Here is a 12,520-nt window from a genome sequence, read left to right as displayed (position 1 = left end):
CCCACGTCTGGAAAGCCCATTAGATGTGCATATAAAATTTCCCCCGTGATTAATAGTTGATGAGGCAGGGTTGGTTGGAGGGTACTACCAACATGTGGCCGGCAGGGCTCCTCCTCTGCAATCTCACGTTACACTCCATAAACTTGCCACTCTTTCCCACCTATATGTTTAAAAAGGAGGAGGGTTCACTTGTCAAGAATGCCTTAGAAGAGTTGTGAAAACAGCCAGCCCGAGAAGGGGAGTCATGCAGTTGCGGATGCAGCTCTCCCGCCGAGCCACAAGCCAGTCAGATCAGTCAGGGAGAGAGGGTGTTTGAGAGCAAGACAGAGGGAAAGTGTGTGAGTGTGTGTCAGGACCCGAGGCTCCAAAGGAAGTCACACACACTCCCAGAGAGAGAGGGAAGCACGCTGTCACAGGAAGGCGTCTATCCTCACGCGTTTTCGGCTGTGGAAGAATCTACAGCCTCTGACAGAAGTGAGTATTCCTGCGGTGGATGCAGTGAGAAGATGATGTGCATTTAGCCAGCTGAAGTGGATGTTTCTCAAGACTGACAGAGATTAAGATTTCCAGTCCTAATTTATATTCTGCGGGGGATTTCCAACTCCTCCACAAGGAAAAGACTTTCAATAAGACATTAATCAAGATTTTGTGTAGTGTTTTTGCATCACCATGGATCAGCCCGGCAGCAGCTGCATGCGGAGCGCACATCCCAGCAGCCCAATCTGGGGTTGCATGAGGAACCCTCACTCAGGGGTCCCAGGGGCCAATCTGCAGTCGCCCTACCAGCAGGCCCCTTTCTCCCTCCACCAGAAGCCTGACTTCCTGGCCTACACAGACTTCTCCAGCTCCTGCCTGGTGCCAACCGCGCCGCACGCAGCATACCCCCGCGATGACAGACTGTACCAAGAGAGCCAGGGGGGTTACCAGAGAGCAGACTGGCAGTTCAACCCCTGTGAGACGCGGGTGAGAGCGCCCGAGGCCTGCCCGGCCATCGTCGCACCTGTAGCAGTAGGTGGAAGTGGAGGGCATGAGCTGGACAGTGTGGGGGGAGACAGGCTTCCAGGGGCCTTGCCCGGGTGCCTGGATGGAGAATACTCACCCCAGAGCGTGGCGTCGGCCGACTCTGACAAGAAAAGTTCCAATAAGAGGAAGAGAGACGTCACAGGTGAGTCATTGAGATAGATGGGAGTCAGCTGGGTTTTATAGGGAAAGAAGAACTTCCAAAAACTAATCACGGGAAGCTTAGAAAGGAAAACATAGAGTAATAAAATGCACATTTGGGAGGGTTAAAAATGATAGTGCACATTCCTCTTCCTTTCCCCTGCACCCTGGTGTATATGGTCGTGGAGATCCAATGGAAAGATGAGGAGGAAACGTGAAGATGTGCCAGGGAAGCAGCAAAGAATTGTTAGTAATCCCATGATCCCAAACCTTTTTCGCCAAACCACTACACACAAATGTAAAAGAACATGCCATTGTTGCTCCATTTGAAATGTAGCAAATGGTGAGTATGTCAAGGTTAAGAATTTCTTCCCCGCCCTGTATCACAGCTGGCAGTCACACAAATGCTCTCTATTTCCTCAACAAATCAGTCTTAAAGTAGCACTCTCACCAGGTCGCTATGTGAAAGGTGAGTAGGTGACAAGACTTTTGTGTTCAAGACACACACTTAAAGTAGCAGTTGCATCCTCTTATTGTTCAAAAGGCTGAAATGATTAATGGGACATGTGAACGTTTCATTGCACTCCTGTATCCGTTGGAAATAGACCATTGTTTAATAACAGCATGGCCACTTTCAAAACGATGGTAAAAAATGACATCAGGCTTCTGTGGGGGGGGGGGGGAATAGTTTAAGGCATCACAGGTGCGTCACACTGTTTTTATTGTTATTTATTATACATTGAAGTATTATAAATGATTAAGTCTCAAAGGTTTATTATATTAGGACACAATCGTGCTGTAGTTTTGTGTGAATCAGGAATGTATTGAACTTCCTCAAACACCAGTGAGCTAAACTATATCTTCATATCACACGCTAGATCCAGCAGTTCCCTCTGCAAAAAGACCCCAGAGTATCCTTATTTATCCATATATATTCTTAAAGTTGTGTTGTAAGCATTTAAACAGTATCATTGAATGCTTCTGGATTATAGTGCAATTTATTCCCCCGATCATATTTCACAGTTGCTAAAAGGAAGCAAAAGAAACCGATATCCATGACGAACTAATTCTTAAAGTTTCACACGTAACATTTACAACGAGCGCGACAGACTTGAGTAAATGTTTATATTTAAACTGAATCTAAAAGGTGTAAAACTTTTTAATGTGCAGAATGACCGAATGAAAATAAAACCAGCGTCCAACACATCTGGAACGTTCACATTTCATCTGGGAAAAACTGAAGAAATATTTCAGCTGCTTTACTTTGTTTCCATCACAAAGATGGTGATTTATGCAGTGAGACTGGCATTTGCACCTCTACACCTAGTAGTAATAATAAGAAAGAAAAGTTAACAGTAAATACTAGACATTTGCACTTTGGTGAAATACATGTAGCCTCTAGTAAAACCTTTTGTACATATTTGAAATGAGATCTGGCTATAGGGTGGCTATAGGTAATATTCATTTTAATCCACTTACTATTTGAGTGGAGTTTTCTCCATCATACAGTAACACTTCAGATATTGGGCTCCGTTGTGATTATCTTTTTTTGTCAAAACGTAACAAACCATATCTGATTATAGAGAGCATGAATAATTATTTGGAAGAACTACATGACCAATGTCTGCAACAGCCTAATTAAAGGGGGAGGTGGGGGAGTATGGACCCCCTCCCTTTCTTACCTTATTGTAACCTCCACTCACTACACTGAAAACATGCCAGACCACGTCTGGTAAAATCACTTTGCCTGTGAGCCCACTTTTTACATTCTTATCCATTGACATTTTCCTGTCGTTAAGCCGTAACACAATCTCCCACTGAGTGCATGCAACATGTCTGACCACTACATCAGTTCTTGGTTTCAGAAAAGAGCCATTCAGTCTTGTATTGACTAGCTGGTAGAAGAGCATATATTAGGAAAATGCCCTGAAGGCTTTCACATTACAGACAGAGCTGCTATACAGTCTGCTTGTGTCTGTGTATTTATACAGATATGGAAATGTGGTGCTCTTGAAGTGCTTCCAAAACTTTAAACTCCAAGTGGTATCTGATATGACTTTAATCCAAAGTTTGACTAATAACTATGTCTATAACACAGCACAATATGTAGCAGGAACATTGATATATTCAAGCTACTTTAAGCAAAGCTAACATTATTATTATTATTATTATTATTATTAATAATAATAATAATAATTATAATAATAATATTATGATTATTATAATAATATTATTATATTTAATTGGCTAAATATGTATCTATAAATAAAAGTTCTGTTTCACTATATAATCAAACAGTAACACTTCATTTACACGGTCTACTTAACATTAGTAGAATATAAACACTAAAATAATAAAATGTTTATAACGGTCGATAATGAATATAGCAAATATAAGGACTTTATTTTTAATTCTAATTATTTTGATACATACATTTTTAAGTGTTTATTAATGTATTTGTCACTAATTACATCCGTATAACAGTACAACATAGCTGCATGATTACACATGAACAAATCCTAGCAATATATTAAAAAAAAGATTTAATAACTGTTTGTACAAATCATTCACAGGTGGGTTTAAAAGTGTTAATAAATGTGTTCAAAACTCTTATATAATTGATGTTTTCTAGAATACAAATCCCATTTATAGACATTAATAAATACTTAAAGATATCCTCCTCTGCTTACAAATACATTTAAATGTAATGCTTATGAATGATAAATAAGGAGGTTTATCAATAAAACTTAACTCATTTTGAAATCCTGGCTCCTACTTTTCACACAAACTGTGCGATCAGTCACGCGTGTAATTTCCACCTGGGGTTTTTGATTTAAAACAAACCCGTAGTTACAGCTTTAATTCAGTCCTAATGAAGACAAACTACTTTTGCACCATCCACCCAAAAAGGCACCAAATGCTGTTAGTCTTTGGGACCCTGCTGGGTGCAGAAGCCTTCTCCCTGCAAGTTTACGGTCTCTGGCTGTGCAGGATATTTATTGGGGGCCTGTTTAGTGGGAACCAGTATGTGCCCTGCCAGGTGTTCAGTCTAACGAAACCTGCTTGACACAGCTCCAGACCAGACCTGACGCAGCCAGGCAGCGTCGGCACACTCAGGGCAGCGCGTCATTAATGACACTTAAACAACAATAAGACGTTTTTTTTGGCATTACACACTGGTTCGCCAGCACACACATCAGGCGTTTGCACACATAAGCACACATGTGCCCAGTCACATCTGGCCCAGGTACAGCAGTCCATTTCCCATTCTGGCCCAATTCTCTGGCAACCACCGAGCAAAACTTCTCACTTTGACAAATTAGGACCGTTTTCTAGAGATTACATCAGCTGCGAGTGTCGCTACCAATGCACAATTATTACCCAAAATTCTTTCCCTTTAATGCACAAGAGAGGTTTTCACTGAAAGTTGAATCAACCAGCTTTCATTTATATTTATCCTGGTAAATGAGCTTTAAAATTTGACGATTTCCTAGGAAATATGAAAGCAGGGAAATCTATAAATTTTAGCAATAAACTGCGACTTTTGTCTTATGAGAGCTTGGATAATCTCTGAAACTGATGTCGGCGTGTAGTTCAAACCACATTTACTGGTCGACCCTTACAACTGACCGCCACATTCATAGAGATATCTCGGGCTTTGTCCTGATGTATTTGCTGTCATGTTGAGATGAGTTAATGTGAATCTCCCCCCAGAGTGCTCCGGAGGGAAATCTCCTGACACACACACGCACACATACACACACACACACACACACACACACGTAACAGTCAGACCTGGACACATCCGCACCTTTGTTCTTTTGTTAGAGGCTTTAACGATGTTCCGCTGCATTCCTCTTCTAACTCAGTCCCTCTGTGGCTGGTTTGGTGGGCCCTGCCCTGTGCCGATTTGCTCTCCTTGCTCTCACACACACACACACCATGAATGAATGATCAACTGCCTGAATTTGTACTTAAATGTGTAAACAAAAAATAAAAGGCAAAAGGCACGCTTGCACACTCACAGAAATATGCACTCTTACTCACTGCACACACGCTGCAGGTGAACAGGGCTCATAAGCTCAGGTCAGGGTGGTCTTTTTTTAAAGTGCTGGTTTTGGTGTTTACTATATGAGGGGCCTCCCACTAAAGGGTCTTTGGAGTTGGGGTTTGTTGGTTGGAAAGGTCCTTAAGGTCTGTTTAATAGTCAACGAGAGGCTGGTCACAAAATGACTGGAGAGCTAATTCAAATCAGATTAGCTGTGAATTAAATGAAAACAGAAGGGTGTGTTGGTCAAGTGGTAGAATCACCATGTGAGACAATCTGGGTCTCTAACCCCTTTAGAGAGAGAATAGAAGAGAACTTGTTAACTAGTATGAAAATGTACCATATCTACCTTTTTGAGAAAAGTACGTGAAACATATTAAAACGTTCCTCTAAAATAACGATAGCAATATTTTCCATTTGTCAGCATACGTGATCCACAGACCACCTCACACTGCATTGTTTTTTCTGTTCCCCTCCAGATATCCAGGATTCCAGTTTTAAGGTGGACTCCAGCTGCAAGGCCCGGAAAGAGCGCACAGCGTTCACAAAGGAGCAGCTGAGGGAGCTGGAAGCCGAGTTCACCCACCACAACTACCTGACCAGGCTCCGTCGCTACGAGATCGCCGTCAACCTGGACCTCACAGAGAGACAGGTACGCACTTATGAAATAAATATAATAATTATATTAATATCACTCCATGGTATTCATAAGTCAAATATATTAAATATGAAAGAAGTTTGTTTTTGGTTTACATTTCTTATTATAAGTATCAACGTTACTCACTTCTATAAAATATCATCTCTGATTTTGACATTTCATTTAATACAAGAATTGTCTGAATCACCCTAAAAAAATACAAAAACTTGTGGAAAGGTTTGTTACAAATACAAAAAGATATGGAAAGATATTTGCATGTAGAAGTACATATTTAAGTGCAGAATGATCAGATACCAGTTACTTGTTTTATCATAGTTTTCCTTTGGTCCAATTCCCAAAAGGTTTTAACCCAAAAAAATAGAAAAATAAAACACCTAAATAACTGAAATGGTTTTATTTCCAGGAACATAAAATACATAAATGTAAAAATAAATAAATCTTCCAACCAGGTTATCATCACTTGCTTAAAGTGGACGGTATCCACAGTATTCTAAATGTCTCTCCTTCCACTATATAATAAGAATCTAAATGCATACACATAGATGCATTTAAATTATAATGAAGCGTTTTTTTCCACAATATTTTTCATCCTGTGGTCGTAGCAGAATGACATGCAGCTTTAAAGAGTGGGCGGCAGCTCCAGACTGGATGAAATCGGGCGAACATGTGTCGATGCTGCTGGATGAAACCCCAGTCTGCCTGTCAGGCCCCAGTGTCCCAGCTCCTCCTAATGAGGCCACGGTGCCACAGTGACCACACATACTGCCGTCTGCTCCCTAAATCTATTTCCCAGACCTCTGGAACACACACACTTGGACGCACAGACAGACATACACACTCACACAGCCGGGTTCCATCTTCACTCGGAGCTCCCACTGCAACTCGTCGGCTTTTTCCAGCTCATCCTACATGCTTTGGCGTTTCGCCGTCCTTTCAATCACCCTCGATGAGCAGAAACGCTCGGAGACGAGGAGGCTGCAGCATGTGGGAACAGATTAATTCGAATCCCAGAGTTGCGGGAGGGGAGGGGTGCTGAGTGGGATGTGCCCAGGCCACCTGAAACTTCCTTGACATCTTAAAATTTGCATTTAGAGTTTAGTGTCGATGGATTTTGACATCATTTCAAGGTTGTATAAACTTAAAAGATAATGTTGGAAATATTCTTTATTGTTCCTTCATCAAAAGACCAAAACCAACAACATCCTACTAACAACCTGTTTCTGTAAAGACCGATGGATCTTATTCCTCTTTGCCACAGAGCTCCATTGAAAATATAAAAAAAACAGCTCGGCACACTTGAGTGACATGTTCCTTCACCATCTTTTTAATGAAACTATATATAAGTGACCCATTGTTAATGAACTCTTTATTAACAAATACACTGAATGCCACAGACAGATTTCGTTGGATTTGTTTTTTGGGAATTTGTTCACGATAAAAACAAAATAGAAGTATAGCACAGGCACCAGATTTAATCTGACATCGTATCGAATTAATGGATCATATTTATTTGGACAGGCTTGTCTGGGTGTCGTAAACTGCAGTTCAGGCAATCATACAATCTTGAGTGAATGTTCTCAATCACGGACTTAACAAGGTTTCTTCTGCCGTATTTCCCCTGTAATTTCAGGAAGTGTGTGTTTCTGCTGCTATTCTTGGCCGGACGGTTGAAGCATGATATCATTGTCATTTCAGAACAGTGCAATGATACAGATGAGCACTATCCACACTGTAAACTCACATCCTGTGTAGGCTGACATCCTGATAGTTGACTCTTTTGACCCACTGTCTATACGATACTCTGTGTCTGCCTTTGCCGCGATTTCTGAGCCAGAACAGAAAGCTTTGTACTGACAATTCATGCTCCTTGCAAGGCCAACGCAAACTGAGCCAGTTTTTATTCTGCGCTCGGAGCTTTGTGGGGGATTATTTGTCTATTTTTCTGCTGACCATGTTGTAAATTTTGCTAAAAATGGCAAAACAGAGAAAAGACACAGTGATCCTGTTACAGTTCAAAACCCATTCTGCACTGTGTCTGTGTGAGTTATCAAGTGTAGATACTTATTGTTTTCACTCCTTCATTTGTAGTATAAATTGTTGTATACTAGTAGGGCTCAAAATTATTATTATTTTTAATTTATTTAATAATTTGACAATTATGTTTCAATTAATCGCTTAATGTTCTGGTCTATAATTACAGACATACACGTAGTATCATTACTTAATCACATTATATATTAGTCCGGTGTACATATACTGTACCTTACTGATCACATCCAACTGCTCTCACTTTTGCCTTGTAATCCCTATCTTTAATTGTTCTTGTATATATTATATTTTTAATTCTATTATTTTAGTTTTGTTTACCTTTAATTATTACATGTATTTATTTTTGTCTTTGTGCTGCAGCAACAACAACCCAATTAAAATCCTCTGGGATCAATAAAGTGCTTTTTTATCTTGTAAAATGTCAGAAAAAAGTGGGGGGGGGGGGGGGTCAAGTTTTTTCAGAATCCAAAGTGATGTCTTTAAATTGCTTGTTTTGTCTGACCAACAGTCCCAAACCCAAATATTTATATTTTAGAAGCTAGAACCAGCAGACTTTTGGCATTTGTGCTTAAAATGTGCTTAAAATATTTACAATTATTACATTAGATTATTATTAGATACATTTTCTGTTGATCCACCGATCGATTAATCATCTACAACATTAATCTTACATCTTGAAAAGGAGAACACCTCAAGAGACATTTACCTCAACAATGTTGTCCGTGTATGCTGATGACATTAAGACCGTTAAACACAATTCTTTATCAAACATTAAGAACACACTTTTAATTCAATGCATATTCTAATGAAGCATTTTCTTTATTTCAGGTGAAAGTGTGGTTTCAGAACAGGAGGATGAAGTGGAAGAGGGTGAAGGGGGGACAGTCGTCCTCGCCCAACGACCAGGAAAATGACGACATAGACTCGGCGGCCTCGCCCAGCTCTGACTGAACAAAGGGGACGGCATTATGAAAAAGGAGATGACACAGAGAGACTGGGGGTCAACTGGACACCAATGCAGCACAATGCAACCGTCACTCATTTCTTTGGAAAGCTGCAGGAATCAAACAAGACTCTTATTAATTCCCAGGAAGAAATCACAGAGCATCTACTTTGCTGTTGTAAATAGTTGATTTATGTCCATAATGAACTGCATTTTGATACACTATTGATAAATTCTCTTGTTGCATTGACTGTTTAAATATTAGAGATGATACTTATGGTCATTGTAGATCAGTGACAAAGTCGAGACGGAAGCTTTAAGGCCATGACATGTCGGACTGTGATGTGATTGTGTTTGAGAGCATCGCCTTTGGTTCCAATAATGTAATCATGGCCTTTGACGCTTGACTACAACCACCTGGGAAAACTCAGACTGCACAAGTGTTGCCAAGCCATAAGTGCCTCAGAATCAGAACTTCTTTTTTTTTCATTTTGTCAGTTTCTTTTTTCCTACAATATAGGTTGTTTTTTTTGTTTTAAATCTGTCCAGCTTTTTTTTTTACTATTCTTTTTTTATACATGTTGAATGTTATTGATAAAACACAGATGTTGCTTTTTTCTGCAAATAAATCATCTGTTTCAAAATGGGAAATATATCTTGATAACTTCTTCTACCAGCAACAATTGAGTTGTGATTGAACAATAAGTATCTATATTCTTATCTGATGGTTTCATTACGTGTAGATGTTTTGGTCAGATAATACAATTGCTAAGAAAATAATAACTGAGGAGAAGTTTGCTCACATTCACTTGTGATGTTGGCAGTTGGCATCAAAGGTAATACATTGTGTGTGTGTGTGTGTGTGTGTGTGTGTGTGTGTGTGTGTGTGTGTGTATTTTAGAATGCTGCACGCATGACGGACATTAAAGCTGCACTAATCAATATCTTTATATGAAAGACTGTAATGTGAAAGAGGTTACTCGTAGTGAGAAACCCACAGAGTTACCACCAAATTGCAGTTCCGCAAAGCATTTTAGTGTCTTTCAGCTCAATGTTATGTTTTTCTGCGACCTGCACCTTTAATGTTTTGGTTCAGTCTCAGCTGTACAGTACACGCTCAGTACCAAACAGCAGGCCGACAATGTTAGCGACTGTCTGTTGAGCATTTAACATCTTAGAGTGCCAGATATTTCCCTCAGGAGTTGGTGAAGACCAAAACAGAGCTAAACGGGGGGGGGCATTAACATTAACATGAACATGAACATAATGTTATGCTGAATAAAGAAATGGCACTTCTGTCTAGTTAGAATGGAATAGTAAATGTAGAAAAGTGTTTTTGGCTTGCATTTGTAAAAAGGGTAAATTAAAACACATCCATATATTGAAATACTATAAAATATATATTGAAATACTTTTCCATAAAAACAATGGAACCTACTTTAAAAGGACCACCAGGTTCTCAGTGGTGAGTACTGAATCAAGGTTAAATAAATAGATACAAAATGCTGTGTGCTGAGGGAGAAAGCTGGCTTCAAAAATGTCTGCCCTTACTTCAAAAGGCTAAAAGCATGTATGTGTGTGCACCTCAGGGGCATCGGTTACATTGTCCCAGGTCACACACTTCAGTGAAATCTTCCTGTCTGGGGGTCGCAGCGACAAAATCTTTTCAGGAGGGATTATGCAGCTCTAATGTGTAATATGGGTGCTCAGTGAGAGCCCCTGCGACAGAGCAAGCTTTACACAAAATCCCTTCCGATGATGCCATGATTATCTTCATTTATATCTCACATGGAGGTCGGATATCCCTGAGGTCAGATCGGAATCAGCTCTCATCAACGCCCAACTAGATCCTGTCTGTAGCACCATAATCCTTAAGAATGTTTTCATAATGGCAAGTGGTCTCCTGCAGAACCACGTAGATCACTCCTGATTGGTCTGAAGTGACCTGACAAGCACTGACAGAGCTATAAGTGTGTGTGTGTGTGTGTGTGTGTGTGTTTGAATAGGAGCATTCATTTTTGCACACCATCACTGTCATTCCAGTCAACTCACAAAGGGCCATTAACCTGACAAGGTGGAGTCGGGCTCCAAAAGCTAAAGTATTTGGCCCCCGCACACTATTTTCAACGGAAGCATCTGGATGGGGCCAATTTGATCTCAACCTGAGTGGAACCTAGACAAACCCACGCACGGGGCCCCCAGGACCAAAAGAAGAAGAATAATAAAAAAAAAAAAAGTTTGCTGGCTGACCACTTGCGTATGATGGAAAAGGGAAATAATAGGTGGGTATGGGTGAAAAGACGGCTTCTCAAGTACAGGATGTTGTTGTAGCAGGTAGCCAGTCATCCAATTTCCTGCTTCCCAAAGAAAACAAGAGCTCGAGCATAGGAGTCCCCAGACTTACAATGGTGGGCCTATGCTCAGACTCCGGCCAACCAAACAAAGCCTTCAGAGGTTACTGCCCTTTCTGCTGGTCTGCAGGGACCGGAGTTGGCGGGAGGATGGGATGGTTGTTCCACGCACACACTCATAGTTGGGGTCAAGTGTTACTGTACGTCTGACCTCTCTGGGCCCCTGCTGCAGCTGCTGGAGGTGGAATAACTCCAAGTCGGTCCTGTGCCCGTTTCCCCCCTCGCTCAGCCTCTATTAGGGTCTATTATTGTATTAGTGGTAATAGTAGTCCAAATAAACCATGTCCAACTGTAATGATAGTATTAATATCAGCAGTGTAAACTAATGAAACTGGAATGTTGTTCTTCCACCATAGAGGTTCCTTTTAAAGGCACACGGGTGGCCAAATTTATGGATTAGATTTAATTGGTGGTATTGTGATTGTGGGATGTTCGACCATGCCAAAACACCCAAGAGAGTGTAGGTTTCCCTTTCACTTTTCTTACCCCACCAATAGCTGTGAACACCTCGTTCTATTTTTATTGATTTAGCCTGAGTGTTCATATAGCGGTTTTTTTTTCTGAGTGGCAGCGTCTCTTTTCCGTTGTTCCCAATGAGGAGAGAGCGTTTGCAGCCACATGTGGCCGCCTAGAGAAAAAAGCGTTGCAGCAAGGCTTCACTCCGACTTTCTTGTGCACCGCCGCTCTGAACGCTTCTCGTTTAAAAATCTCTAAACTTTTCTGCCAGAAGAAAAAAAACGGTATACATTGACTTAGAAATAGAAGTATAACTTGAGGTTAAACACATTTTTGTGGCAGCCACCAAAAATAAGGATGCAATCCCAGTAATATCTCCCAAACTGTAATTATAAAAGCAGATTCAGCTGCAGGAAACATTCTTGAAATAACTCCTCCTCTGTGAATACAACCTTCTCTGTGGGCAAAGAGCAATAACAAAACATTTGTCAAACTTGGAAGCAGGCGGTAACTTCACCCTCAGCACTCAACAGGAATATTCTGTATAACTTGCTTTTAGCATACGGAAGGTATTGCCACTAAAAACACAGATTACCAGAGAATTCCACCAAATGCTCAATATAGGCAAGCAGGCTCTCGTCACGTCACCGGCACAACGCTAGAAATGCTGCATTTGTGGACATTGCATGAGCAGCTGTGCTTCACCGTTTCCATTTTTAAAACATTTCCAGTTGTGAATCATTCATCTGGATAGTATTAATGATGTAGGCCTACAGTTGACAAAGCCTTCCCAA

General features: G+C 40.7%; 1 protein-coding gene across 1 annotated transcript; it reads left to right on the top strand.

Annotated features, from left to right (window-relative positions):
* The first annotated feature begins 220 nt into the window (after nucleotides 1-220).
* meox1 (mesenchyme homeobox 1) lies at nucleotides 221-9,459 on the top strand. The gene is made up of 3 exons (XM_029457131.1): nucleotides 221-1,165; nucleotides 5,689-5,861; nucleotides 8,745-9,459. Exons 1-3 carry the CDS (start codon nucleotides 670-672, stop codon nucleotides 8,865-8,867), a joined length of 792 nt encoding a protein of 263 aa, XP_029312991.1. The 5' UTR covers nucleotides 221-669; the 3' UTR covers nucleotides 8,868-9,459.
* The last annotated feature ends 3,061 nt before the right edge of the window (nucleotides 9,460-12,520 follow it).

Source organism: Cottoperca gobio, chromosome 19 (assembly GCF_900634415.1).
Source record: "Cottoperca gobio chromosome 19, fCotGob3.1, whole genome shotgun sequence".
Lineage (NCBI taxonomy): Eukaryota > Metazoa > Chordata > Actinopteri > Perciformes > Bovichtidae > Cottoperca > Cottoperca gobio.
This window is presented reverse-complemented; position numbering and strand designations above follow the sequence as displayed.

Bases quoted from the DNA above. Each gene is read 5' to 3' on its own strand.
- meox1 (XM_029457131.1), top strand. From the start codon at position 670: ATGGATCAGCCCGGCAGCAGCTGCATGCGGAGCGCACATCCCAGCAGC. The intron at 1,166-5,688 runs GTGAGTCATTGA...GTTCCCCTCCAG, and splicing joins GAGGAAGAGAGACGTCACAG to ATATCCAGGATTCCAGTTTT. The intron at 5,862-8,744 runs GTACGCACTTAT...TCTTTATTTCAG, and splicing joins TGGACCTCACAGAGAGACAG to GTGAAAGTGTGGTTTCAGAA.